At 43.7% G+C, this 27,696-nt stretch overlaps 1 protein-coding gene across 1 annotated transcript; it reads left to right on the top strand.

Moving 5' to 3' along the window:
• LOC140455404 (zinc-binding protein A33-like) lies at positions 1-26,421 on the top strand. Its single transcript, XM_072550228.1, has 6 exons — positions 1-511; positions 1,544-1,639; positions 5,305-5,535; positions 10,235-10,257; positions 11,648-11,757; positions 25,640-26,421. Exons 1-6 carry the CDS (start codon positions 92-94, stop codon positions 26,182-26,184), a joined length of 1,425 nt encoding a protein of 474 aa, XP_072406329.1. The 5' UTR covers positions 1-91; the 3' UTR covers positions 26,185-26,421.
• Positions 26,422-27,696: the final 1,275 nt, after the last annotated feature.

Raw genomic sequence — 27,696 nt, 5'->3', positions numbered from 1 at the left:
GAGCCAGTTGAGCCTCACAACCTTTTAAAAGGAGGGGGGAAGGGTAGAAGTGTAGTGTTTGTACTTGTAGTTAGTTGGGGAGTGTTGCTTCATGTCTTGTGGGGAAGAGAATGGGAATTACGGGGAAGCCCTTGTCTGTCCCCTCTGCCTCGGGTTGTTTGTGGAGCCTGTTCTGGTGGACTGTGAGCGGAATTTCTGCCGCTCCTGTATCGTGTCCTACAGGGAGGCGCAGGGTGGCTCGGTCTGTTGCCCGCAGTGCGGTGTGAGGACCCCGCGCTTGCTGCTGCAGCCGAACCGTGTGCTGCGGAACGTGGTGGATAAGATTCGGCGGCTGACCAGCCCACAGCAGGAGCTGAGTGAGGAGGAGAGGCGCCTGTGTCCGGAGCACCAGGAGAAGCTGACCCTGATCTGTGAGACGGACGGCATGATTATCTGCCTGGTGTGCAGGGATTCCAAGCTTCACAAGCAGCACCAGTTTAGAGAACGAGCTGAATTCCTGGCCACCTGCAAGGTATTGCCTCCAGAAGGGATGGGGGAAGAATGGTACAAGTGTGCGTTTTGCAAAAGCAGGTGTCCTGTGTTGATTTTAGAATTAACTTTCAGGTACATGCAACAACAAAAAGAATGAGTACAGTGACAAGCTTACAAATCACCACTTTACAGTACCATTGTAGGTACCAAGGTTCAGATTCTTAAGTCAAGGGTGTGATGCTGGAAAAGCACAGCAGGTCAGGCAGCATCCAAGGAGCAGCAGAATCGATGTTTCGAGCATAAGCCTTTCATTAGAAATGAAGCCTGATGACGGGCTTGTACCTGAAACATCAATTCTGCTGCTCCTTGGATGCTGCCTGACCTGCCGTGTTTTTCCAGCACCACACCCTCGTCTCTGATCTCCAGCAACTACAGTCCTCGCTTTCTCCTAGTCAGATTAAGTGCAAATTCATAGGACATAGAAAAGTACAAGTCCATGATGTTGTGCTGAGGATTAATCCTAATCTAAAATAAAATAGCTTAACCTACACACTCCTCAATTCACTGCTATCCGTGTGCATGGGTGCAAAAATTGAAACAAAATAATTAAAAAGCCCAGCAATAAGTTTGACTTTGGAATAAGACTTTCCAACCCAACCAGTGCTGGATTTTGCCTTGAGGCTGGGAATTCGAGTCCATGCTGAAGCTGGGGGTACAAGTGGCACAACAGCTCTATGGTTAGCACTGCTGCCTCACCACATCAAGGATCTTGGATTCAACTCCACTCTTGGGCCACTCTGTGGAGTTTGCATGTTACCTCTGTGTCTGCCTTGGTTTCCTCTACTTTCCATGCCCACAGTCCAAAGATCTACAGGTTAAGTGGATTGTGTTAAATGTGGGTAGGGGGAGATCCTGTTTGGAGGGTCCATGCAGACCCGATGGGCCAAATGGTCGCTGTCTCCACTGTAGGGATTGTATGACAGAAGAAATCTACGATGCGTGAAGGGATTTTTTTTTTTGCGGCAAGTCTGGCGTCTAGTAATAACTGTTTTCTTCCTGCCTTCCCCTGCAGAATAAGGGAGATGTGCTGTTAAACTCTCTCAACCAGAAGGTGGTCTCTTTGAAAGATGTGGTGCAGAAACAAGTCCTGGAGATTGCACAGACGAAGGTAAGGCTGTCTGATCTGCAAATGATTCAAGATCTGAGGCAACCTCTTTTTATGGAGTTAGTGTTTTTAAAACTTTTTTTTTTTGGATCCCTGGTTGTCACTCACCCTGGAGTACCGTTAATAGGCCCTCTTAGTGGATAAGTGAAAAGTCAAATAGCTGCTTTGGGTATGGAGTCATGTGTAGGCCAGAGTAGGTAAATTGGGTGGGTTTCCATCCTGAAAAGATATTTGGGAATTGAATGAATGTTGTAAAAAAATCCAATGATCCGGAAATAATTGCATCAAATTCTAGACTGTTATTTAATTGAAATTTCACTAGCTGGGGTTGTGTTGGGGTTTGAACACATGCCCAGAGAATTGGCCTGGGCCTGCAGTTTACTAGTCTTGTTACTTGGGCAATGCCTCTGACGGTGGTGAGCTATCAAAAAGGATGGGCGGGGGTTGGGGAAGGTGGGAGGGAAAGGGTTGCCTGCAATTGATATGACACTAAACCGATCGCAAGAAGCGACACAGGATTGGAAGGCATAAAATCTGTGTGGGTAGAGCAAAGGGAAAAGACCCTGATGGTGGTTATGTGCGGGCCTCTGTGCAGTTGTCAAAACGCAGAGCAGAAAATAAATCGGGAGATGAGAAAATATGTTGTCTGATATGCATGATCACAATAATCCTGGGACTTCAATATGCGAGTGGACTGGGAAAATCAGGTTGTTAGTGAATCTCAAGAAAAGGAATTTGCGGAATGTCTACCGGGTTGTTTTGGAGCAGCTTGTGGTATAGCCAATTATGGAATAGGAAGTTCTGGATTTGGTCAGGTGTAATGAGGCAGAGTCGATTGGGAAACTTTTTAAAAAAAAATGAACCTTTTCTGGGGAAGTAACCACTCTAAGATAACTTCTCCCCCTCAAACTGTAGGGTGAATTCTGGAATCAATGTAACCGTGCCATAGTTGAGTGTGGATATGTATAAGGATATGAGGGAGGAGCTGGTCAGTTGATAGGAAGGGGAACCTTGGAAGATAATGGAGCAGTGATGGCAGGGGTTTCTGTGGGGGTTAGGGGGGGTGTGGTAATTTGGGAGGAGCAGCGTTAAATTCATTCAAAGGAGGAAGAAATGTATGATAGAGAATATTAGGCAAGCATGAGTGATGAGGGGAGTCAAGGGACAGCATAAATGAAAAAGCTTTTTAGTTCCCCTGTTTGCTTGAATGCAAACAATTGATCTTTCCTGACAACCATGTCTGAACAAGAAATGTGGTGAAGATTACTGGGATTTAAAAAAAAATCCAGCAGCGTATACCTGAAGAAGCAATGAGGGGTGTAGGTGAAATGAGATTAAGCTAACTAGTAACACAAAAGAAGATTGCAAGAATATTTTTAGGTATCTGAAAGGCAAGAGTGGACATTGGATGGCTGAAAAGTGAGGTTGGAGATCCAGGAGTGGCAGAGGAGCTGAATAGATATTATGCATCAGTTTTCACTGTGGAAGACACTAATAGCATACCAGGATTTTAAGAGGCTCTGGGCAGAGGTGAGTGTATTGACCATCACGAAGATGATGAGGAATGATCTGAAGGTGGATAAATCACTTCTCTTGGATAAAAGCAAATTACTGTGGATGCTGGAATCTGAAACCAAAAAAGAAAATGCTGGACAATTTCTGCAGCTTAAAAATGTGTTGCTGGAAAAACACAGCAGGTCAGGCAGCATCAAAGGAGCAGGAGAATCGTCATTTTGGGCATAAGCCCTTCTTCAGGACAGAAAAGAGGTGACGTTTCGAGTCTAACTGACCCTTTGTCAAAGCTCTCTTGGATAGACTGCCACCCAGGTTTCTGAAGGAGATGGCTGAGGCAATTGCAGAGGCATTGGTGATCTTTCAGGAATTACCAGAGTCAGGATAGTCCCAGAGATCTGGAAATTGGTTAATGTAATGCTCCTGTTCAAAAGGGAGGGAGGCAGACAATCAGAAATCATAGGCCGGTTAGCCTGACCTCGGTCGTTGGTAAAATTTAAGAGTTCATTATTAAGGATGAGGTTGTAGGGATATTTGGAAGCACGAGGTAAAATATGGCTGAGTCAGCATGGCTTCATCAAGGGGAGGTCGTGCCTAACAAATCTGTTAGAATTATTTTAAGGTAATGAGCAAGTTAGACAAAGGAGGACCAGTGAATGGGATCTATTAGGATTTCCAATACACCTTTTGATAAGGTACTGCACAGGAGGTTGCTAAATATGTGCCCATGGTGTCAGGGGAAAGGCACTGGCATGGATAGAGGATTAACTGACTAACAGAGCAAAGCAGGGGGGGGATGAAGTTGTCTTTTTCAGGATGGCAGCTGGTGACTATTGAGTTCTGCAGGGAGTGGTGTAACTATGTGATTGCTACAAATCAGGATGAAGTGGAGGGACTAGTGGTGTTAAGATGGTGAGGCTCCAGAAGGCAAGTAGGTGAGCAAAAAGGCAGATGAATTACAAAGTGAGGAAGGTGTGTTTGTGCACTTTGGTAAGCAGAATAGTGGCTTAGACTAGTTTCTAATGGGGGAAAGGGCTTTGAGGACTTGAGTCATAGTTCCTGATTCTCTTCAGGTTAACATGCACACTGGCAGTTTGGAAGACAAATGCAGTGTCAGCATTCATTTCAGGAGGCCTAGAATACAGGAGCAGAGATTAACTGTTGAGGCTGTATCAATTCCAGTCTGACTGCAATTGGAATGTTGTGTAGTCTTGGGGCCCCATATCTAAGGAAGGATGTGCTAGTCTTGGAGGGGTCTGGAGGAGGTTTAAGAATGATCCTGTGGCTGAAGGACTGGTCATTTTGAGCGGTTGGCAACTGAGTCTGTACTCATTGGAGTTTTGGAAGGGGGACCTCTTGTGGCCTGACAGTAGATATGGAGATGATGTTTCCACTAGTAAGAGGGACAAGGAGACAAGGGCATGGGGTCAGACCTTTCAGAACAAAGGAGAGGAGAAATTTCTTCCATCACAGGTGAATCTATGAAACTCATACTGCAGGAAACTGTCAGGGAGTGTGTTTTAATACCAAGATAGGTTCCTGACTAGTAAGGGGATCAAAAGTTACAGGGAGAAGGCAGGAGAATGGGGTTCAGGAACTCATTCACCATGGTCAAATGGCTTAAGTTTGCTCCCAGATGGTCTTCTATGTTTGGTGAGATGTCCCTGAACTTTAAAAGGTGGATAAATGCATGCTCTCCTGCAAAGGGATTGGCGCATTGAATGTGTCAGTGGACTGAATGGACAACCAATTGTTTCTTGGGCTGTTGGGTTGAAAGATTATTGACTCGGATAATGGGGCAATTGCTTGCTCTTCAGTACTGCTGATGCATTTTAACATCCAGCAAGGGCCTTAATTCAATAAGTTACCATAAGGTGATCCCTCTGACATTCTCATCACCTTAATGCTGTGTGGTCATTTTGGCCTGGAGTCTTGTGCTTCTGGAATGAACTGAGGAGCAACCAGTTACCCAATGCAACAAACTGCGCTTTATTGAATTGTTCACCTTGGGCAATATTGGGCATTTCCTACCCCCCCACTTTTTTGAGGCCCCTGTTTGCTTGAATGCAAACAATTGATCTCTCCTGACAATCCTCTCTGAATGGGGGGTGGAAAGAAGAGTTCCACGTGTGTTTAATCATCCTCTTCCCCTCCAGGATGTGGGCTGCAGTTTGATCTGCCACATTGCTCAGCAGTTTGCTGACATGCACAAGTTCCTCAATGAGCATGAGCAGCAGCTCCTGGAGAAGCTGGAGGCTCATGTGGAAGGGAACCTGGCGGAAATGGAAAGGAACCTGGCAAAGCTGCGGGCACTGCTCTTCTCCACTGAGCAGGACATCGTGTGTATTGAGGCTAAACTGGATCAAGGTGACTTGGCATCTCTTAAGGTATGTATCCTCTTCTTCTCTTCTCTTCCTGCACTCCCCCAACACCACTAATGATTCTGTTTCAGGAGATCTATCCCCTTTCATAGCATGGGGTTTGTGAACATCTCTAACTTAGCTTAGTAGCACAACAAAAGTTAAATGTAAGCACTTTGTGTTGCTGATGTCTGAGAGTTTAGCTGAGTTTATATTGTCTTACCTCTATTTACCCTTTCCATTTATCGACTGATTCTATGCTGCAGTCAAGGCGAAATTCAATTCAATGTGGGAGCAGTTGGGGCAGCACTGACTCAATGGTTAGCATTACTGCCTCAGCGCCAGGGTCTCTGGTTCGATTCCAGCCCCGGGCAACTGTCTGTGTGGAGTTTGCACATTCTGCGTGGGTTTCCTTCCACAGTCCAAGGAAGTGCAGGTTAGGGTGAATTGGCTGTGCTAAATTCCCCCCCTAGTGTTCAGAGATGTGTTGGTGAATTAGCCAGAGTGCATGTACAGTAATAGGGTAGGAGGAATGGGTCTGGGTGGGTTGTTTTTCGGAAAGTCGGTGTGGACTTGTTGGGCCTAAGGGCCTGTTTTCACACTGTAGGTATTCTATTGTGTATGCAATCCATCAAGGCCACACTGCCCTTCCAAAGAGCATCCCACACAGACCCTTGCCCTCATATTCCCTGTGGCTAACCCACCTGACCTGCACATTCCTGCACATTAGCATGGCCAAACCACCCTAACTCCCATGTCTTTGGACTGTAGAAGGAAACCAGAAGGAAGCCCACGCAGGTGGGGGAGAATGTGCAAACTCCACTTGGACAGTCAGCTGAGGATGGAATTGAACTCCGGTCCCTGGTGCTGTGAGGCAGCAGTGCTAACTGCTGAGCCACTGTGCTGTCCAGGTGCCTCTTCTGGGCTTTCCCCTTCCCCCATTTTGACTTTACTTTTATTGGGAGGGGTATATGTCATATGTTGTAGCCAGGATTTTCCCTTTTGCTCCCCAATCTGTTTTTTTTAAATGGCTAGAAGTACAGAAGCTGGCCATTGAGAAACTTTGGGACTCACTGTCCTGTGACAAGATAAAATCAGCACTGTCAAAGAGCTGTACAACATGAAAACAGATCTCCTGGTTCAACCTGTCCATGACAACCAGATATCCTAAATTAATCTAGTCCAATTTGGCTCAAATTCCTCTAAACCCTTCCCATTAATAAATCTAACCAGTTGCCTCTTAAATGTTATACCAATCTCCTCTTCCTCTAGCAGCTTGTGTGCGCACTACCCTCTGCGTGAAGAAGTTGCCAACTGGGTCCCTTTTAAATGTTTCCTGTCTCTCCTTGAACCAATGTCCTCTAGTTTTGGAATTGTCTTTCCCTGGGGAAAAGACCATGACTATTTGCCCTGTTAATGCCCCTCCAGTGACTTATGTTTTTTCTTTCTCCCTTGAGAATCGGGGTGGTCTAGCACAGTTGAAGTCTGTGTGCAGCCTAATGAGTCTACCCTGGCATGCTTCCCCATTCTTTCTTTACCCAGTGTGATGCCACAAGTGTCAAATGTCTGTGCCAAGGACTAGTGCTAAACAGTTTTGCTTACTCAGAACCAGGAAGGTGCTGACCACTTGCACCATGCCCAGCAAATTTGTGCTTGCCAAACCCACACCAACGTCCAACGTTAGAAGTGGTTCTATAATTTGGACAGCACTTAGTTATAGAGAGGTATCGAGCAGAAACAGACCCTTGGAAATTACATCCTTACAGTAAATTACATCCCAAGATTACATCCTTGTAAATCCTTTCTGGACCCTTTCACGTTTTGCAACATCCTTCCGATAGGAAGGAGACCAGAATTGCATGCAATATTCCAAAAGTGGCCTAACCAATCTCCTGTACAGCCATAACATGACCTCCCAACTCCTGTACTCAATATCCTGGTGAACCGTCTCCAAAGCATCCGCATCCTTTTAGTAATGTGGCAACCTGTACGCAGTATTCCAAACGTGGATGAACCAAAGTCCTGTACAACTGAAACATGACCTGCCAACCCTTTCACTCAATACTCTGTCCGATGAAGGAAAGAATGCCATGTGTTGCCTTGACCACTCTATCAATCTGCGTTGCTGCCTTCAGGGTACAGTGGAACTGAACACTCTGATCTCTCTGTGCATCAATTTTCCCCAAGGCTTTTCCATTTACCAGTTATTGTTGACTCTTGAATTGGATCATCTTTGCTAAGTAATCCTGACTGTCAGTGTATTTCTTCTCACCAACAACTCGATTTGTCAGTGGATCTGTGTGGTGCACTTGTGTGGACTGTTAAGCTGAAAATTATATGAAGGGGCTTACCCATTGCAGAGAAGGAACGTGTGTGCACGTGTTTCAAATCTGCCAAATAGGTGCCAATAATTTGTGGTTTGTTGTTCGCAGCAATACCCCAAGCAATCAGTCAACCTACCTAGTTTAACATCAGCTGGCAGTTAACTGTCAAACATTAACTGTTATATGGATGGCACAGTCACTTGGTGGTTAGCACTGCTGCCTCAGTGCCAGGGAGCTGGGTTTAATTTCAGCCTCTGATGACTATGCAAACTTCATACAGACTGACATTCTCCCGGTATCTGTGTGGGTTTCCTCCAGGTGCTCCAGTTTCCTCCCGCAATCCAAAGATGTGCAGTTTAAGTGAATTGGCCATGCTAAATTGCCCGATAGTGTTCAGGAATGTGTAGTTTAGGTGCATTAGACAGGGGTCAATATCGAGGAATGGGTTTGGGTGGGATACTCTTCACAGGGGTGGTGTGGACCTATTGAGCCAAAGGGCCTGTTTCCACATGAGGGATTCTGATTCTATGATATGATTCTGGTTCAACATGGAAATGTCTTTACCAGTTAGTCCACTAGCCACCCAATCAGTCCTCTCCTCTTGTACAGTATCAACGTTGCTTCCCCCCCCCCCCCTTTGAATTGGTCTTGTTGTGAATGGACCTGATGATTATGGGTGTGACACAGCTTTCTTTTTGTGATACTTAAACTTTGTATTGCCAAACCATTTTTTGAATATTTTAAATAGAATGACCAGAATAGTGTCATCCATTCTTAACACTTCTGTACTTCAAATTCTGTTTGAATATAAATAAAGTAACATTGGATAATATTCTGCCAAGCTTTGAGTGAAATGCTGAAATCTGGTGTAAGGTACAGTGAATGTGGAAATGTTGAAAATGCACTGTTCCTTTTACTTTTTATGAATGACTTGAATGAGGAAGTGGAAGGGTGGGTTAGTAAGTTTGCTGATAAAACACAGGTTCATGGAGTTGTGAATTGTGTGGAGGGCTGTTGTTGGTTGCAATGAAATATTGATAGGAAGCAGAGCTGGTCTGAGAAGTGGCAGGTGAAATTCAATCTGGAAAAGTGTGAAGTTGTTCACTTCACTGGGAATCCTGCCTTTAACTCTGTATTGTGCATTCATATTTGACATTCCAGTATGGAGGAACACTGGGATCTTGGGGTATATTTCCATAGATCCCTCAAAGTTGCCACCCAGGTGGTTAGGGTTGTTAAAGCATATGGTGTGTTGGCTTTTATTAGCAGGAGGATTGAGTTTAAGAGCCATGAGGTTATGCTGCAGCTCTATAGAGCCCTGGTTAGACCACATTTGGAATATCGTGTTCACTTCTGGTTGCATCATGATAGGAAAGATGTGGAAGCTTTAGAGAGGATGCAGAGGAAATTTACCAGGACTGAACTGGAGGCATGTTGAGAGAGCTTCGGCTTTCCTCAGTGGAATGAAGAAGGATGAGAGATGACTTGATAGACCTGCACAAGATAGGAGGCATAGAGTGGATAGCCAAAAACCTTTTCTTTTCCTCCCCAGGTGGAAGTGTCTATCACAATGGGACACTATTTTAAGGTGATTAGAAGGAGGTTTAGGGGAGATATCAGAGGTAGGTTCTTTAGGTAATGGTGGATGCATGGAATGCACTGTCTGCAGTGGTGGTAGAGTCAGACATATGAGGGATATTTAAGTGACTGTTGGATAGGCACATGGAATTCAGCACAATGGAGTATAAAGTGTCACGAAGCTTGTTCCATTTTTCTCTCAAGGCTACTGTGTCCTTTTTTTTAAAAAAGAGGGGTAATAAAACACTCCTGGTTCCAATTAGACTGGTTTGGTACAGAGATTAAAGGGTATTGAAGCCTTTTTGTTTACATGTAAACAGTATGAGACTTCATGCCAAAGTAGTCATGTTTTAGAAGTGACCTGTATAATAAGAGGGGAGTGGTCTGCCGTTTCTTAAAATTGGATTTGCTTATTGGGATTATGTATATTCGGACAGATGGAGGTCTGTAAGAATTCATTATTTTGTTCCTTGTTTCATTGTGCAATTTTGTGATTAATTGTTTGTTTGCCTGTTTTAAAACCTGGCAATCAACCTTGATAACTTACTCTGGGTAATTTTCACTGTACATGTACCAAAACAAATTGCCATGTTATGGTCTGGGTTCCCTGTTGAAGAATGTTTTAAATGGTCTGTCCTAGTCTATAATAGTAGGTTAGTCTAGGTTAGAGTAGGATAAAAGTTCAGCACAACACTGAGCACTGAAGGACCTGGACTGTGCTGTACTGTTCTATGTTCTTTGTTCTTTTGCTACTTGAATGTGTTTTTTTTTGTTCCACTATACTACAGTGACAAACTAACATTTGTCTTGTTTCTCTCCTCAAGGAGGTTGGCTCTTGGAGGGACAGGTACGCATTGTTTACTGGAGCAATTGTAAATTAACATTCACATCCCACTGTGTCCTCTGGTCTAAATCCTGATGTACTAACCCCCTTACTGCAGTTGGTTTTTATTGGAGGGAACTGAATTTCAGACATGAGGAAATTCAGTTATATTCAGCTTTTGGTGCAATCACACCTGGAATATGATGCAAAGTATTTAGTCTCCTACCAGTGTCCCCTTGCTAAAAACACAGTGCAAAAGTTCACTTCCTGATTTGAGTTCTTGAATGCAGTGTCAAAAACAAGGCTTCATGGTTCCAACTGGATGAATGATTTTGGACTAGATGAGAAAAATGTGGACTCGAACGTTTTCCTGCTTTTGACAAGTCTACGCAGTTATTTTGATAATCCTCTTCAAAACCTGGGGATTGAGTACAAAACCTAAAGTGAGGTAGAGGATTGGTTGCAACTCTATTGACTGTTTAATTTATTGAATGGGCTGACTAGTTTAAATTTGAGGGAGGTGATATGTCCAATTGAAACGTGAAATGGTTCAGTCTCAAATGAATCAAATAACTTGAATAATTTATTGCAATCAAACATATTCCAGCAAAGCTATAAAGTTCATTAGTATTTTAACTGCTTCCAAATGTAAGTGCCTCGTTTGGGGGGAATTAACACAAGAATGAGTTTTTATTTTATTTATACTGGGTAAATATTTCCCATCCTTCATTGCTATTGGAGGTGGTGAGCTGCCTTCTGGGATTGCTGAGTACAGCCCCATACTTCTCTGGAACGTGTTTTCATTTAAAGGTACTTCAGTAAATTGACAGTTAACCAGGATACGGGGAAGATTGAACTCACAGGTTGAAATGTCCGTCTTTACCTGGACTGAGTTTACTGAGAAGCCATTGGCCATGGGATTTCTGTTGGATCAAATGTAACTGACAGGATTCCTTTGGCTGGTGACGAGTGGTAGATTCCAGGTCCCCTCAGAGGACACTCTCTCTGGCAGCAACAATATTTCTTCCCGTAAGAAATGCTTCACTTGTTTTTAGGTTCTGAAGCCCTCCATTGTCTCAGAGAGGCACCTGCTCCAGGCAGACTTGACTGTTCAAATTCATCTGCTTCCATTGCAGTTGTATATGCTAATCATCATGTGATTGGCTGGCATCATTAGTTTATAAAACTCCAATCAGCCTGCAAGGTTTCTGCTGTAGCCAAATAATTTTGTCATTTGGAAGATGCTCATATTGCTTTTTTTTTGTTTTAGTCATTATTCTCAACTGTTGTACCTGATAGCAACGCAACGTATAGTTGCAACACAGGGCCGACTGAAAGGAGTGTATTGCCTCCCACTCCTAGTCTTGTGTTCTTCTGCCCTTGTGCATTTTCTAACCTGGTTTTGTGTTCGCAGGGTTTCTGAAGAGATGCCTACTGCTCTGCCTGGGAATGTGTGCCTGGGAACATACAAAGGTCCATTACAGTACAAGCTATGGAGAGAAATGAAGAGTGCCATCCACCCAGGTAAATAAATGTACTGGCTCCACCAGTAATCTTGTATCTAGGTTAATGGGGGGCAATTAAACTGCCTGAATTTTTATAAGTGATTCTGTCACTACTGTTGCTTGGCTTTTGCGGTAGAGTGGTTTGGCTCAAACAGTTGACGTTTGATGTGGCTGAGGGCGTATGATTAGGAATCATCCCTTGTGAAGATGAGATGTGTGCAATAGCAGTATGACCTTGCTAAGCTGGCAGTGCCTTAAGTCAGTGGCAGCATCTTTATTTAAACCCTTTTTTTGGTCACTTTTTATAACATTTTTGAAATATTGTCTTTACTGATCAATTTGTGTTGATGTAGTTTGTCCACTGGACAAGTGTACAGTTAGTCACTAACTTGCAACTATAACAAATTGTGCAATGGACATGTGTTTTGTATTGAGAGAACCAGTGTGTGTGTAATAACTAGTATGTCAAACAGGAAAGGAATGCTCTGACTTCCAAACTAATTTTTAAAATCTCTTCTATCACAAGTGTGTCCTACTTGAGTACAGGAGAGGGCCTTGAACATTACAGAAGCTTGGCAGGACTAAACAACATTGAAACAAAGTCATAAATATTTAAAAAAAATTGAACTGGTTTCAATAATTGGTATTATTGATCAAATCCACATTCATCTCAGCTGGCATGGTGTCTGTTTTGGATGTGTACACTGGAACGCTGAGATGCTATTGGTAGCTTCACTGGTGCCAACCTGCCCTGGTGATATTAATTTACTTATTGCAACCTAGCAGTAAAGGATACTCACATGGTCTCTTCAGTAGAAGAGACTGGGCCTTGAGTTTGGATTTATTAGACTACGATTCGCGTTAAGAGTCTAATAACAGGTAAAATCTCATGTTACAACCGAGTCCCTGTTATGAAGGTGAAAGAGTGCCTGGTCACTTTTCTCCTTTTGAATCCTCCCACTTCCTCCAGACCAAAAGGGTAGCCATGGGCACGCGTATGGGCCCCAGCTATGCCTGTCTCTTTGTTGGCTACGTAGAGCAGTTGATCTTCCGTAACTACACCGGCCCCACTCCCCACCTCTTCCTCCGCTACACTGATGACTGCATTGTCGCCACCTCATGCTCCCGCAAGGAGGTTGAGCAATTCATCAACTTCACCAACACATTCCACCCTGACCTTAACTTTATCTGGACCAGCTCTGACACCTCCCTCCCCTTCCTGGACTCTCCATCTCCATTAATGATGACCGACTTGACACTGACATTTTTTTTACAAACCCACCGACTCCCACAGCTACCTGGATTACACCTCTTCCCACCCTACCTCTTGCATAAATGCCATCCCGTATTCCCAACTCCTCCGCCTCTGCCGTATCTGCTCCCAGGAGGACCAGTTACACCATAGAACACACCAGATGGCCTCCTTCTTTAGAGACTGCAATTTCCCTTCCCACGTGGTTAAAGATGCCCTCCAACGCATTTTGTCTACATCCTGCACCTCTGCCCTCAGACCCCACCCCTCCAACCGTAAAAAGGACAGAACAGCACTGGTGCTCACCTTCCACCCTACCAACCTTCACACAAACCAAATCATCTGCCGACATTTCTGCCACCTCCAAACAGACCCCACCACCAGGGATATATTTCCATCCCCACCCCTTTCCGTCTTCCGCAAAGACCATTCCCTCCGTGACTACCTGGTCAGGTCTACGCCTCCCCCTACAACCCACCCTCCCATCCTGGCACTTTCCTCTGCCATCGTAGGAACTGTAAAACCTGCGCCCACACATCCTCCCTCACCTCTATCCAAGGCCCGAAAGGAGATTTCGACATCCATCAAAGTTTTACTTGCACATCCACTAATATCATTTATTGTATCCGTTGCTCCCGATGCGGTCTCCTCTACACTGGGGAAACTGGGGTCCTCCTAGCAGAGCGCTTTAGGGAACATCTCCGGGACACCCGCACCAATCAACCACACTGCCCCGTGGCCCAACATTTCAACTCCCCCTCCCACTCTGCCGAGGACATGGAGGTCCTTCACCGCCGCTCCCTCACCACCAGATGCCTGGAGGAAGAACGCCTCATCTTCCGCCTCGGAACACTTCAACCCCAGGGCATCAATGTGGACTTCAACAGTTTTCTCATTTCCCCTTCCCCCACCTCACCCTAGTTTTAAACTTCCAGCTCAGCACTGTCCCCATGACTTGTCCTACCTGCCTGTCTCCCTTTCCACCTATCGACTCCACCCTCTCCTCCCTGACCTATCACCTTCATCCCCTCCCCCACTCACCCATTGTACTCTATGCTACTTTCTCCCCACCCCCACCCTTCTCTAGCTTATCTCTCCACACTTCAGGCTCACTGCCTTTATTCTTGATGAAGGGCTTTTGCCCGAAACGTCGATTTCAAAGCTCCTTGGATGCTGCCTGAACTGCTGTGCTCTTCCAGCACCACTAATCCAGAGTCCACTTTGAGAGAGTGTTCATTTGAGCTGAGAAATTTTGACAGTACATGTCTGTAACTATGTCTGATAGGTGATGAGAATTGGTAATACGTAACTTAGTTTGGGGGTTGTTCTGATGTTAAGGCATCTGGATTTGAATTTAACCAACTAATTTTAAATTATGCCCAAAATAGCAAAAACCAACTCCATTTGAATTAACTATATTGATAACATCAGACCAATGAGTCTTGGCTATGAAGAGTAAGGGCATGGTTTGGGTTGTTGGTTTGCTTGCTGAGTGGGTCGGTTTGTTTGGCTTCTTGTTCTATCATGATATCCAAGAAGGGAAGTAATTTATTGTTCCTTTTTGAATTTTTTTGGCAGCAAGGGTGTTTGTGTTTGCAGATTTCTTCTAGTTTATCTCATTTTGTGATGACAAAGGGATCCTCCACTTAATGGACCCAAAGCTTAGGCTGGATTGTGGGAATGGCTGTTTGTCTAACCTCTGCTTAACTGCTTCTGCTACGTCCTGAATATTGGTGATGCCAAATCAACAATCCCATTGATTTGTTTGTATGTCCTGTCATTGAAGGTGAAGTGGGTTGAGATGCAGGTCTGGTCATTTGAGGATGCTGTCCTTGCTGGTGGAGTTGGCGCTATTGGGTGTTTGTATCCCTGATTCCTCTAGCAGTGAGGCAAGTGTTTCTTTGGCTAGGGTCTTGTTTATTGATGTGAATAGGGCTGTCACGTTGAAAGAGACCATGGCCTCATTGGTGTCTTTGTTAAATAACTCCTGCGAAGGGTGGGAGCGGCACTTTGAAAATTAGTCAGAGCTAACTACCCATCAAACATAAGGACATGACACCCGAAAGAGCTCTCAAAGAAAATCTTGGAAGGCACCATCTATTTAATGTACCAAGGAATTTTATATAAAGACTCCGTTTTTAAAAAAATGATCACAGTCTGCTGAGGGAGGAGACAGCAGATTCAACACCAGAAGGAGGACAGTACAAGAGAATTTGAGTGGGAGTCACTTTTTTTAAGGAAAAAGTGGGCTCTGATTTGTTAATGGTTTTTATTTGGTGTTCACTGTTAGAGTTTGGAAATTTTGTTTTTCTTTAAACAGTGGATATTGTGGGTTTTCTTTCACTCACTCATTCACACTTTTAACAGATGATGTGAGCTTTTCTGAGTGTTCTAATTTTAATTAGCAGAGGGGTTCGACCTCTGCATTGTAAGAACATTAATGCTATTGAAAGCCTGTATACTGTGTATGTTGGCTGTTCCCATGCACAGCCCTTCATTGCCTAAGGGGCAGAAATAATCTAATGCTGTAGCCAATACTCTTGTCTTTGGAAGGTGTTCATTTTGTTTTTTTTTGCTTTATTCGTTCTAAATTTGTTCCTGACAACAAAACATGTAATTGTAGCACAGAACAGTCATTGAACAGACTTCATGACAAGTGGCTGAGCTGATTTTTGGTTTGAGTGATAACTGTGATTAAATTGAAGCTAGAGTAGGCTTCACCTGATTACATGGTCCAGTTTTTGTCCTGATATATTGTACTGTCATCATGTGGAACATTATTTAATGACAACAGCAGAAAGTGATCAGAGGTCTTTATACAGCCCCAGTGGGTATGGACTGGTAGCAGAAGCCGGGGAGATTCTCCTTTTGAGCAGCTTTTGGGAGCTAAGGTTGCAGTACTTGGAGTCTTGCAGCATGGAAGCAGATTCTTGGTCTATGCTGACCATGATCACAGACTAAAGTAGTCCCAATGCCTGCACTTGGCCTATATCCCTCCAATCATGTACCTATCTAAATGTCTTTTAAACATTGTAACTATTACGGACCTAGATCAAACCCCCTCAAAAACATTAAGATGGCCCATACTCTAACCTTCAAAGTCTGAGAGAAGATTTGTAGTTCTGTTCACCGAGCTGGGAATTTGTGTTGCAGACGTTTCGTCCCCTGTCTAGGTGACATCCTCAGTGCTTGGGAGCCTCCTGTGAAGTGCTTCTATGATCTTTCCTCCGGCATTTGTAGTGGTTTGAATCTGCTGCTTCCGGTTGTCAGTTCCAGCTGTCTGTTGCAGTTGTCGGTATATTGGGTCCAGGTCGATGTGCTTGTTGACTGATTGAATCTGTGGATGAGTAAAACAGCAGAAACTGAAACACCTGATCAGCGGATCCAGACACACACTACACAGTCAACACAGGAATTCTTGGACATCATCAGAAATATACAGATAGACAAGGAAGAAACTATGGCCTCATTCGATGTAACGGCACTGTTCACCTCCATCGACAAAACCCTAGCCAGAGAAACAATAGCCAACCTGTTGGACATACAGAACAGCCAACAGGACATTGAACCTATCAACAAAGACAGCATACTCAAACTACTGGACCTGTGCCTCACAACACACTTCACATTCAACAACCAAATATATGAACAAATCAACGGCTCACCCATCTCTGGACTCATAGCAGAAGCGGTGATGCAAAGATTAGAACAAAGTCTTACCGCAAATTCAACCCAAACTCTGGGTCAGATATGTGGATGACCTTTGATCATTAAAAACACAGAAATAGAGAACACACACCGGATCATCAATGCCACACTTGCAGGAATCCGATTCACTAGAGAGGAAGAAAAGGACAACCAACTCCCATTCCTAGACGTGATGGTACAGAAAACACCAAATGGAGAATTCACCACAAAGGTATACAGGAAAGGCACACACACGGACCAAGTCCTAAACTACGAAAGCAACCACCCCAACACACACAAGAAGTTGCATCAAGACACTATTCAAAAGGGCCACAACACACTGCAGTACACCAGAACTGCAAAAAGAGGAAGAAGAACACCTATACAATGTATTCGCCAAAATGGATACCCGTGCAATTTCATCAACAGATGCCTAAGGGAAAGACAACGTAATGAGGATATGCCGCAACCCAAAGGACTAGCCACACTACCATACATCAAGAGCATTTCTGAACTGACAGACTACTGCGACCACTAGGACTCATAACAGCGCACAAACCAACAACCACTCTCTGACAACAACTCACCAGAATGAAAGACCCAATACCCAACATGAGCAAAACCAATGTAGTGTATAAAATCCCATGCAAGCACTGCACAAAACACTACATAGGACAAACAGGAAGACAGCTAATGATCTGCATCCATGAACACCAACTAGCCACGAAACGACATGACCAGCTATCCTTAGTAGCCCCACACGCAGATGACAAGCAGCATGAATTCGACTGGGACAGCATTACTATTATAGGACAAGCCAAACAGAACAGCCATGGAATTCCTAGAGGCATGGCACTCATCCACAGATTCAATCAATGAGCACATCGACCTGGACCCAATATACCGACCACTGCAGTGGACAGCTGGAACTGACACCGGAAGTGGCAGATTCAAACCACTACAAATGCCAGAGGAAAGATCACAGCAGCGCTTCACAGGAGGCTCCCAAGCACTGAGGATGTCACCTAGACAGGGGAGGAAACGTCTGCAACACACAAATTCCCAGCTCGGCGAACAGAACCACAACATACTCTAACCTTTTTATAGTTTAAAGGCAAGTGCCAGGTGTTGTGTACATAGAACAATACAGCACAGAACAGGCCCTTCGGCCCACGATGTTGTGCCGAACTTCTAACCTAGATTAAGCACCCATCCATGTACCTATCCAAATGCTGCTTAAATGTCGCCAATGATTCTGACTCTACCACTCCCACGGGCAGCGCATTCCATGCCCCCACCACTCTCTGGGTAAAGAACCCACCCCTGACATCTCCCCTATACCTTCCACCCTTCACCTTAAATTTATGTCCCCTTGTAACAATCTGTTGTACCCGGGGAAAAAGTTTCTGACTGTCTACTCTATCTATTCCTCTGATCATCTTATAAACCTCTATCAAGTCACCCCTCATCCTTCGCCGTTCCAACGAGAAAAGGCCGAGAACTCTCAACCTATCCACGTACGACCTATTCTCCATTCCAGGCAACATCCTGGTAAATCTTCTCTGCACCCTCTCCAAAGCTTCCACATCTTTCCTAAAGTGAGGCGACCAGAACTGCACACAGTACTCCAAATGTGGCCTAACCAAAGTCCTGTACAACTGCAACATCACTTCACGACTCTTGAATTAAATCCCTCTGCTAATGAATGATAATACTCCATAGGCCTCCTTACAAACTCTATCCACCTGAGTGGCAACTTTCAAAGATCTATGTACATAGACCCCAAGATCCCTCTGTTCCTCCACCTGACTAAGAACCCTACCATTAACCCTGTATTCCGCATTCTTATTTGTTCTTCCGAAATGGACAACCTCATACTTGGCAGGGTTGAATTCCATCTGCCACTCCTTAGCCCAGCTCTGCATCATATCTAAGTCCCTTTGTAAACGACAAATGCCCTCCTCATTGTCCACAACTCCCCCTATCTTCGTATCATCTGCAAATTTACTGACCCACCCTTCGACTCCCTCATCCAAGTCATTAATAAAAAATTACAAACAGCAGAGGACCCAGAACTGATCCCTGCGGAACTCCACTTGTAACTGGGCTCCAGGCTGAATATTTACCATCTACCACCACTCTCTCTGCCTTCGACCGGTTAGCCAGTTTTCTATCCAATTGGCCAAATTTCCCTCTATCCCATGCCTCCTGACTTTCCGCATAAGCCTACCATGGGGAACCTTATCAAATGCCTTACTAAAATCCATGTACACTACATCTACTGCTCTACCCTCATCCACATGCTTGGTCACCTCCTCGAAGAATTCAATAAGACTTGTAAGGCAAGACCTACCCTTCACAAATCCGTGCTGGCTGTCCCTAATCAAGCAGTGTCTTTCCAGATACTCATAAATCCTATCCCTCAGTACCCTTTCCATTACTTTGCCTACCACAGAAGTAAGACTAACTGGCCTGTAATTCCCGGGGTTATCCCTATTCCCTTTTTTGAACAGGGGCACAACATTCGCTACTCTCCAGTCCCCTGGTACCACCCCTGTTGCCAGTGAAGACGAGAAGATCATTGCCAACGGTACTGCAATTTCCTCTCTTGCTTCCCACATAATCCTAGGATATATCCCGTCGGGCCTGGGGGACTTGTCTATCCTCAAGTTGTTCAAAATGTCCAACACATCTTCCTTCCTAACAAGTATCTCTTCTAGCTTAACAGTCCGTTTCACACTCTCCTCTTCAACAATACGGTCCCTCTCGTTCGTAAATACTGAAGAGAAGTACTTGTTGAAGACCTCTCCTATCTCTTCCGACTCAATACACAGTCTCCCACTACTGTCCTTGATCGGACCTACCCTCGTTCTCATCATTCTCAGGTTTCTCACATACGCATAAAATGCCTTGGGGTTATCCTTGATCCTATCCGCCAAGGATTTTTCATGCCCTCTCTTAGCTCTCCTAATCCCTTTCTTCAGGTCCCTTCTGGCTATCCTGTATCCCTCCACTGCTCTGTCTGAACCCTGTTTCCTCAACCTTATGTAAGCCTCCTTCTTCCTCTTTACTAGATATTCAACCTCCCTCGTCAACCAAGGCTCCCTCACATGACCATTTCTTTCCTGCCTGATAGGTACATACATATTAAGGACACGTCGTATCTGCTCCTTGAAAAAGTTCCACATTTCCACCACATCCTTCCCTGACAGCCTATGCTCCCAACGTATGCTCCTCAAATCCTGTCTTACAGCATCGTAATTTCCCTTCCCCCAATTGTAAAATCTACCTTGTTGTGCGCACCTATCTCTCTCCGTAACCAAGGTGAAAGTCACAGAATTGTGGTCACCGTCACCAAAATGTTCACCCACTAACAAGCCCATCACTTGTCCCGGTTCATTACAGAGTACCAAATCCAATATGGCCTCCCCTCTGGTTGGACAATGTACATACTGCGTTAGAAAAGCTTACTGGACACACTGCACAAACACCGTCCCATCCAATCTACTTGATCTAAAGAGCTTCCAATCAATATTTGGGAAGTTGAAGTCACCCATGACTACGACCCTGTGGCTTCTGCACCTTTCCAAAATCTGTTTCCCAATCTGTTTCTCCACATCTCTGCTGCTATTGGGGGGCCTATAGTAAACACCCAACAAGGTGACTGCACCTTTCCTATTTCTGACTTCAGCCCATACTACCTCCAAAGGCAGATCCCCCTCAAACTTCCTTTCTGCAGCCGTTATACCATTTCTAATTAGCAATGCCACCCCCCCCTCCTTTTGTACCACCGTCCCTAATCTGACTGAAACATCTGTAACCAGGAACCTCCAACAGCCATTCCTGTCCCTCATCTATCCATGTTTCCGTGATGGCCACAACATCGTAGTCCCAGGTACCGATCCACGCCTTAAGTTCACCCACCTTATTTCTGATACTCCTTGCGTTGAAGTATACGCACTTGAGCCCATCTCTGTGTCTGCAAGTAGTCTCTGTCAGTGCTACCTTCTCCACAGCCTCCCTACAGTCTTGGGCATCCTGACACACAGCTAGCTTACTTGCTACACTACAAGTCCGGATCCCATCCCCCTGCCAAATTAGTTTAAACCCCCCCCCCCGAAGAGTGCTAGCAAACCTACCCCCCAGGATATTGGTGCCCTTCTGGTTCAGGTGCAACCCACTCAAATACTAATCACTTAGCTTCCCGCCCAGCTATGCGCTCCAACCTCACTTCCGCCAGATACAATTTGGTCAATCTACCAGTCTGAAGTGCAACGTACACTTTATTCTGACACTAGTTAAAATACAACAAAAATAAGAAACTGGAATGACTCTTCTGTATTGGGAAATTTAAGTGATTTTATTTTAAACTACTAAACACTAACTCTTCTGATATAGTAACATTCTTAAAGCACACATTTGGCAAAGGAAAATAGATTCCCTTGTGCAATTCTCCGATCAGGGGTTTGGGGGGGGGTGCGTTGGGAATAGTAGAGGGGAGAGATATACACCAGCTTTCAAACTGAAAAACCAAAATGGAGAAAAACTTGGTTCTGTGGAAGCTCGACCCCACCCATTCAGGTGGCTTCTACTCAACCCTTTCAAAAACAAGGCTTCGACCTGTTTACTTTTGTTGCCTCTGAGTAGACTAATCAGCATCTTTGACTCCACCTTTCTTTTTTCCCTGGAAAAAATACCTCTTAATACCATAGTATCATCTCACTGTACCCACACCCACCACTTCTTCCTCTGGAAGTTCATTCCACCACATGAGTTACTCTGGTTGTGAATGTTTGTTTTCTTTCTGAACCCCCCACAGTCTCTCTTTGTTGACCAGCAAAGTTTTAAATAAATCCTCTAATACGTCCCAAAATTGACTAGCATTCTCCCCAAAGCAAGGAAGCTAGTGTAAATGTTTGACTGTCCCGTTCAACAGGAATGGACAAATGTTTTTACCTACCTGAAGCAATGACTGCAGATGCTGGAAACCAGATTCTGGATTAGTGGTGCTGGAAGAGCACAGCAGTTCAGGCAGCATTCAAGTAGCTTCGAAATCGACATTTCAGGCAAAGGCCCTTCATCAGGAATAAAGGCAGTGAGCCTGAAGCGTGGAGAGATAAGCTAGAGGAGGGTGGGGGTGGGGAGAGAGTAGCATAGAGTACAATGGGTGAGTGGGGGTGGGGATGAAGGTGATAGGTCAAGGAGAAGATGGAGGAGTGGATAGGTGGAAAAGAAGATAGGCAGGTAAATCTTCTTTTGCAGCTTTTCTCATATCTTCCTATCATAAGCAAATTTGGCAACCAAACCTTCTGCCAAGTAACCTTGTTAATTATAAACCATTGTGGTCCCAACACTGGTTTGACTTGTTAGTGGCACACCATTTGGTATGTTCTGTCAACCTTTTTGTTTTAGAAACACTCCATGCTTCCTGTTAGCTAGCCAATCTTCCATGCTAAAACACTACCTCCAACTCCCTTTTCACGCCAGATTCCATAAGCTTTATCTTCTGCAATAACCTAAGTATATTAACCAGTTCCCCTTTATCAACAGCATTGTGTAAGCATTCCAATATATTTTGTGAAATGTATATAACTGACAAAGACTGGGTCTGATTACCTTGACCTTGCGTAAGTGCCTTGATATTTCTTTTTTAATATTTAGTTTAACATCTAGTGATTCATTGGCTTCTCATTTCCTGCTTTGTCACCCCCTCCACTCTTTAAAAATCAGACACACTTTCTAAATTTCTTTCTAAACTTCTTTCTAAACAACTATTTGTGAATCGAGGGCGGTTTGGCAAATTAAAATAAATGCATCAACTCCCTAGCCTTTTCCACCCCCATTCACATTTCATTATTCACTACCCAGAGACCTCCAGTAATCCAGACTTTGATTGCAACTATTACTAGAGAAAGCTGCACAGTTCTCCAAACGGACATTTTAATCATTGCCATTCTTCCTTCTCTCATAATATGGTCCTTTGTAAACGGTAATCTAGTTCCCTCTTTGAATGTGTTTGTTTAACTGGGGTGGCATGGTAGCTCAGTGGTTAGCATTGCTCCCTCATAGCACAAGGGTCCTGTGTTTGATTCCACCCTTGGCTGGATGACTGTGTGGAGTTTGCACATTCTCCCTGGGTCTATGTGGATTTCCTCTCTCTGCTCCTTTGTGTGAGTTTCCTCCCACAGTCCAAAGATGTGCAGGCTAGACAGGTTAGCCATAGGAAATTCAGGGCTATTTGGGGTGGGGACTCTCAATGGGTGCTGGTTGAAGGGTTGGTACAGATCCAGTGGGGTAAATGGCCTCTTTGCAACTGTAGAGATTCAAGGATTCTATGAACCTGCCTCTAAAATACTTTAAGGGCACTGTATTCCAGATCCCCAACAGCTTGTAGAGAGAATCTTCTTCTCATTATAATTTTTGCCCCACTTTTTAAATTGCTTTATGTCTGTATCCCCTTGTTCTCTACCATGACTTGGAATACTTTCTCTCTTTGCTCTATCCTGTCCACTTGTGACTTTGAATGCTTGAAATATACTGCCTCTATGCCTTCTAAGGCAGTTCCAACCTCTCCCCATCTGTCTCTGTAAATGAAATTCCTCCTCGTGGGCAACTTCTTGGAAACCTCATGTTCTTCCATCCTTGCTAAAGCACAGCTCCCAGAACTCTTCAAAATACCCCAGCTGAAGTCAAGCTCCTGTCTAAATGTTCAAATAACCTTTGCTCTCCTGCATTGTTTATTAATGAAAGCCCAAGATATAGTATATGCCAACAGTTCTCCACCTGCTTGGAGTACGATGATTAAAAATGATTTTCACCCTGCTGCCTCAGCACTTGCAACCTCTTGTGAATTTACTTTTTATTTTATTCAGTCTCCATGTTCTTGCTTTTAAAACCTATATGCCTTTTCACTTCTCCACTTTGAATTTTAATTTGCCAATTTCATCAACTTGTCTATGCACTTTTGAGGGTAGTATAGAACTTCACAATTTACAATGCTCCTGAATTTTCTTTAATCCCCAAGCTTTCAAATTTGTGCTCTGTACCTCAAGGTCTGGTTCATTAATGTATGTCAGGAACTGAGGAATTCCACACTGAGCCCTTAGTATCTTTGCTGTAAGTATTCCTGTAGCTTATAAAATGTTAATTAGCCATCCATTCTGTTTCTGATCTTGGACAATTTTTCTGTCCATGTTGTCATTGCTTCTTTCTTTCCACAATCTTTTAAATTTGTTCACAAGTCTTTATAGCTCTTCATTAAATGTCGTCTGGAAGTTCATATGCACCATGGAAGCGCATTGATTTATCAACATTTGTTTTCTCTTACAAAAACTTTCATAAATTATTTAAACTTTTTTTAATCTTTCAAATCCACAGTTGCTCACATTCATGAACTCATGCCTTTTTAATTTTGTCCTGTATTATTTTCATGGTTTCTCAACAATAGAAGTTTGACTTGTCTGTGGTTTCTTGGTTCATTCTTGTACCTGTTCTTGAGCAAGGGCATAGTATTTGCAATCCTCCAGCCCTACAGTACTGTCCAAAGCCTAACAAAACTAAATTTACTAGTGTCTCTGCAATCTCAATTCTCTCTTCCCTATGTCCTTGGATGCATTCCATCTGGTCTTGGTGTTGTTTGCAAACTGTCCAGACACCTTTTTTCCATTTTAAATAGCCATAACTATGGACTTTGTCCTTTTTGACAATGGCCAAGGTCTTTAGTCACAGCAGATGAAAAGTTTCATTTTAATACTTCAACTGTGCTGTCCTTCCACGTGTACATCTATTTGGTCCCTGATCGTCCTTTTGCCAGTCTTCACTTTATATTTGTGTATGAAAGATTTGATGGCTTTTTAATTTGCCAGTATCCCCTCTCACCTAATGTTGCTTCACCACATCTATATGCAGCTGGCTCTCCCTATTTTCTACCTGGCCTCATTCAAAACCGCACTTTCTTTTTTCAAAAAAGTTCTTCATTTCTACTCCTTTTATCAATAGAATTCTAAACTTGTTTTCCCTTATCTGAAAGAATGTATGTTTGCCACGTTTTGTCATTTTGTCTGAGTTGTGATTCTTCACTTCTGCATGCATATTATGCAAGTTGTTTGCATTTTTACTGCAACATTGCAAATTGGAACCTTTGAACGTAACTCTCCCTGACCACACCCTGTAGTAAGGGATGTTTTACTTGAAATGCAATTTTGCTCTTTGAAGAAACCCAGAGCCAAAGTTCAGAGGGAAGACGGCCTGTACAGTATCCAAAGCAAGAGTTTATTTTCTCCTTTTGCAAGCAAGAGGCCAGGTCTGAGTGGTTCTCTTAAATAAGAGCATTTTCTTGATGCAAGCTGATTTCACTTTTGAAGACTGTTTGTGGGTGAGCGAAACAATTGCAGTCTGGCTTGCCTGCTACTGTACACAGGTTCAGTAAATATTTTTTCTTTTCTTGGCTTAGTTGGGTGAGAAATATAGGCTGTAGCTTCAGAATGGAGAGTCTGGTAATGACAGTATTTCAACTTGTACATTTGACTTTTCTGAGCAAGAAATATCTTCAGGAACCTTACACTGGCTTTTCCATTGATACCTATGAGAGCATGTGCTTCACTTAAAATGGAGTCTTTTCCCCAGCAACACTACCACTAATTAAAGTGAGGATTTCCTGTCCTTACTTTTCCTGGATCCATTGATAGCCCTATTGCAGTTGACTCTCTCTCCATTCTTTTGTTTTTACTGTGTAGATTTTTGACTGGATGATATTAGTGATGACAAGAATGCACAGTGGTGTCTTGTGCTAGTGTCCCTATTGGAGTCGGGAGGTCTGGGTTCAAGTCCCACTCCAGCCATTGCTGAACTGATTTGATTAGGAATATCTATAATACAGTGATCACTGTGCCACCACAACACTTCTCCCACTGATGCATAATCCACTTGGTTCATCTCATTTGCATTTTTTTTTGTTGTTCAGTTCCCCACAGCCTGACCCTGGATCCTCAAACTGCAAACCCTTGGCTCTTGCTGGCGGACGACTTGACCAGTGTGACTGTCATTGAAACCAAGCAGATTCTCCCTGATGGCCCGGCCAGGTTTGACGTGTGCGTGTCCGTCCTGGCCACACAAGGTTTCACAATGGGTATGCACTACTGGGAGGTGGAGGTGAGCGGCAAGTCCAAATGGGACCTGGGTGTGGCCAGAGAATCCATTAACAGGAAGGGGGACGTCGCTTTGAAGCCAGAGAATGGATACCTGGCAATTTCCCTGAGCAACGGAGGGCAGTACTGTGCTCTGACCTCCCCCACTATCACTCCCCTACCCCTGAGTGGTACACCCAGTCGGATTGGCATTTACCTGGACTACGAGGGAGGCCAAGTGTCCTTTTACAATGCTACTGACTTTGCTCATCTCTACACCTTCAGTGAGGCCTTTACTGAGAAAATGTTCCCTTACTTTTGCCCCTGTCTGAATGATGTTGGGGATAATGGTGCCCCCCTCTCTGTGGTTTCCTCTCAGTAGATTATTTTTTGAGTTCTGTTTAATACTGGCACATCCCTAGGTTGGTGTCAAATTGGGGAAAACACTTGAGTGCACCTGGGGTGACAAAGTGGGAGCAATAAACTAAACTATTCTAATTACTTTCATTCAAGAGTTCATTCAATCTGTAATGCCTGACTGTTTCTAGCCTACCTGTATCCAACAAATACAATATCTTACTGAACTGCAAGATTAATAAACTTTTCTCAAAAAGCAAAATTGGATTTTTTTTTGCCTCTGACTCGGTCCTTCTGATCAACTACAACATCCTGGTTAATCTACGTTCTGGAGACACCGCTATAACTGGGAATAATGTGCAAACAGAAGGAACACGTCTCACCTTCTCAGGAAATGGTATTTGCCACATTTCAACTAGCTCTAACTATACTGGCATGCAATTTAATACAAAAATTAAATGAACTAGGGTTGCAATTTGGGGAAAAAAAAAATCAGTTTTTATCAATTTCAAATTTCAAACTGCTAATTCGGAGCATACGGTGTGAGAACAGAAATTAAGAATTGAAGTCAAATCTGAACAGTGAAAGGAGAGATTTCATCACCAATGTCAATTAATTCTAGATGGATTAGTGACTTTAAGGGCACATATGCTAACTTTCTGTTAATCAATCCTTTCAAGGAAAATGCAAAAGTTGTGAACGTGGAGTTAGGCCCTAAACAAACATGATAAAATTGATTGGGCATTTTGACTGTAAGGTTGTGGCAACTGTCTTCCTTCACAGCAGCCAATGAAAAGGTGAATTTTGACACAAAGGAAGAAACACCACAAAAGAGGGGAAAAAAAATAATGTGGCTAGCCATTGGAGCAGGAGCATACCAGTACAGCCTCTGTGGCCATTTTGAAAATATTGAAATGTGTTTCAGTTGCAGGATTTGATTAATTTTGACGTGTTTTCAAGAGAAGCATTGTTCTTCACAAGGTTGACTCACTTTGAGAGACAGTCAATTTGAAATGGAGTTGAGCTGGGATGTCGAGGAAAGGTCCTCAACGCAGCACTTTTCTTCATTGAGCTTGCTTCTAAATGAAAGTAAAGAGATATTTGAGCGCACAGCAGCTCCTGTCTGAACTTACTCTGGGTCACTGTATAAATGGCCATGTTAGTACAGCAGCTCAGAGGCTGAAGCATCATTCCTGTCTTTTCATAAATTTCATAAGGGCTAAACAGAGATGAGAAACAAAAAGTATTTGTAACTCAATAATGGAAGCAATATGCAACTGTTGTTATCTAGAGAAGGATAAAGCTGCCGGATATTGCAAAGAGTAAAATAATGGACCTTCTGTAATTCTTCATCTCCGGTCTTTATCATTTTCACTATTGCTGCTCTGGACCCAGAGGTTCCTCCGGGCCTGGTTGGCCACTAAAATATGCCTGACCGTGAGGATGTTCAAAAACAAAATTAAGGTGAATGGAAGAGTCAGTGTTAACACCTGTTCAATCCAAGAAAATGCTATGGCTGCAGATTGAAACTAAATCA

The sequence above is a fragment of the Chiloscyllium punctatum genome, chromosome 30, assembly GCF_047496795.1.
Source record: "Chiloscyllium punctatum isolate Juve2018m chromosome 30, sChiPun1.3, whole genome shotgun sequence".
NCBI classification, from domain to species: Eukaryota; Metazoa; Chordata; class Chondrichthyes; order Orectolobiformes; family Hemiscylliidae; genus Chiloscyllium; species Chiloscyllium punctatum.
Note: the sequence above shows the minus strand (reverse complement) of the source record. Positions and strands in the feature narration are given on the sequence as shown.

Excerpts from the sequence above, each read along its gene's own strand:
- LOC140455404 (XM_072550228.1), top strand. The coding sequence starts at position 92 with ATGTCTTGTGGGGAAGAGAATGGGAATTACGGGGAAGCCCTTGTCTGT. Across the intron at positions 512-1,543 it reads AATTCCTGGCCACCTGCAAG|AATAAGGGAGATGTGCTGTT; the intron begins GTATTGCCTCCA and ends CTTCCCCTGCAG. Across the intron at positions 5,536-10,234 it reads GTGACTTGGCATCTCTTAAG|GAGGTTGGCTCTTGGAGGGA; the intron begins GTATGTATCCTC and ends TCTCTCCTCAAG.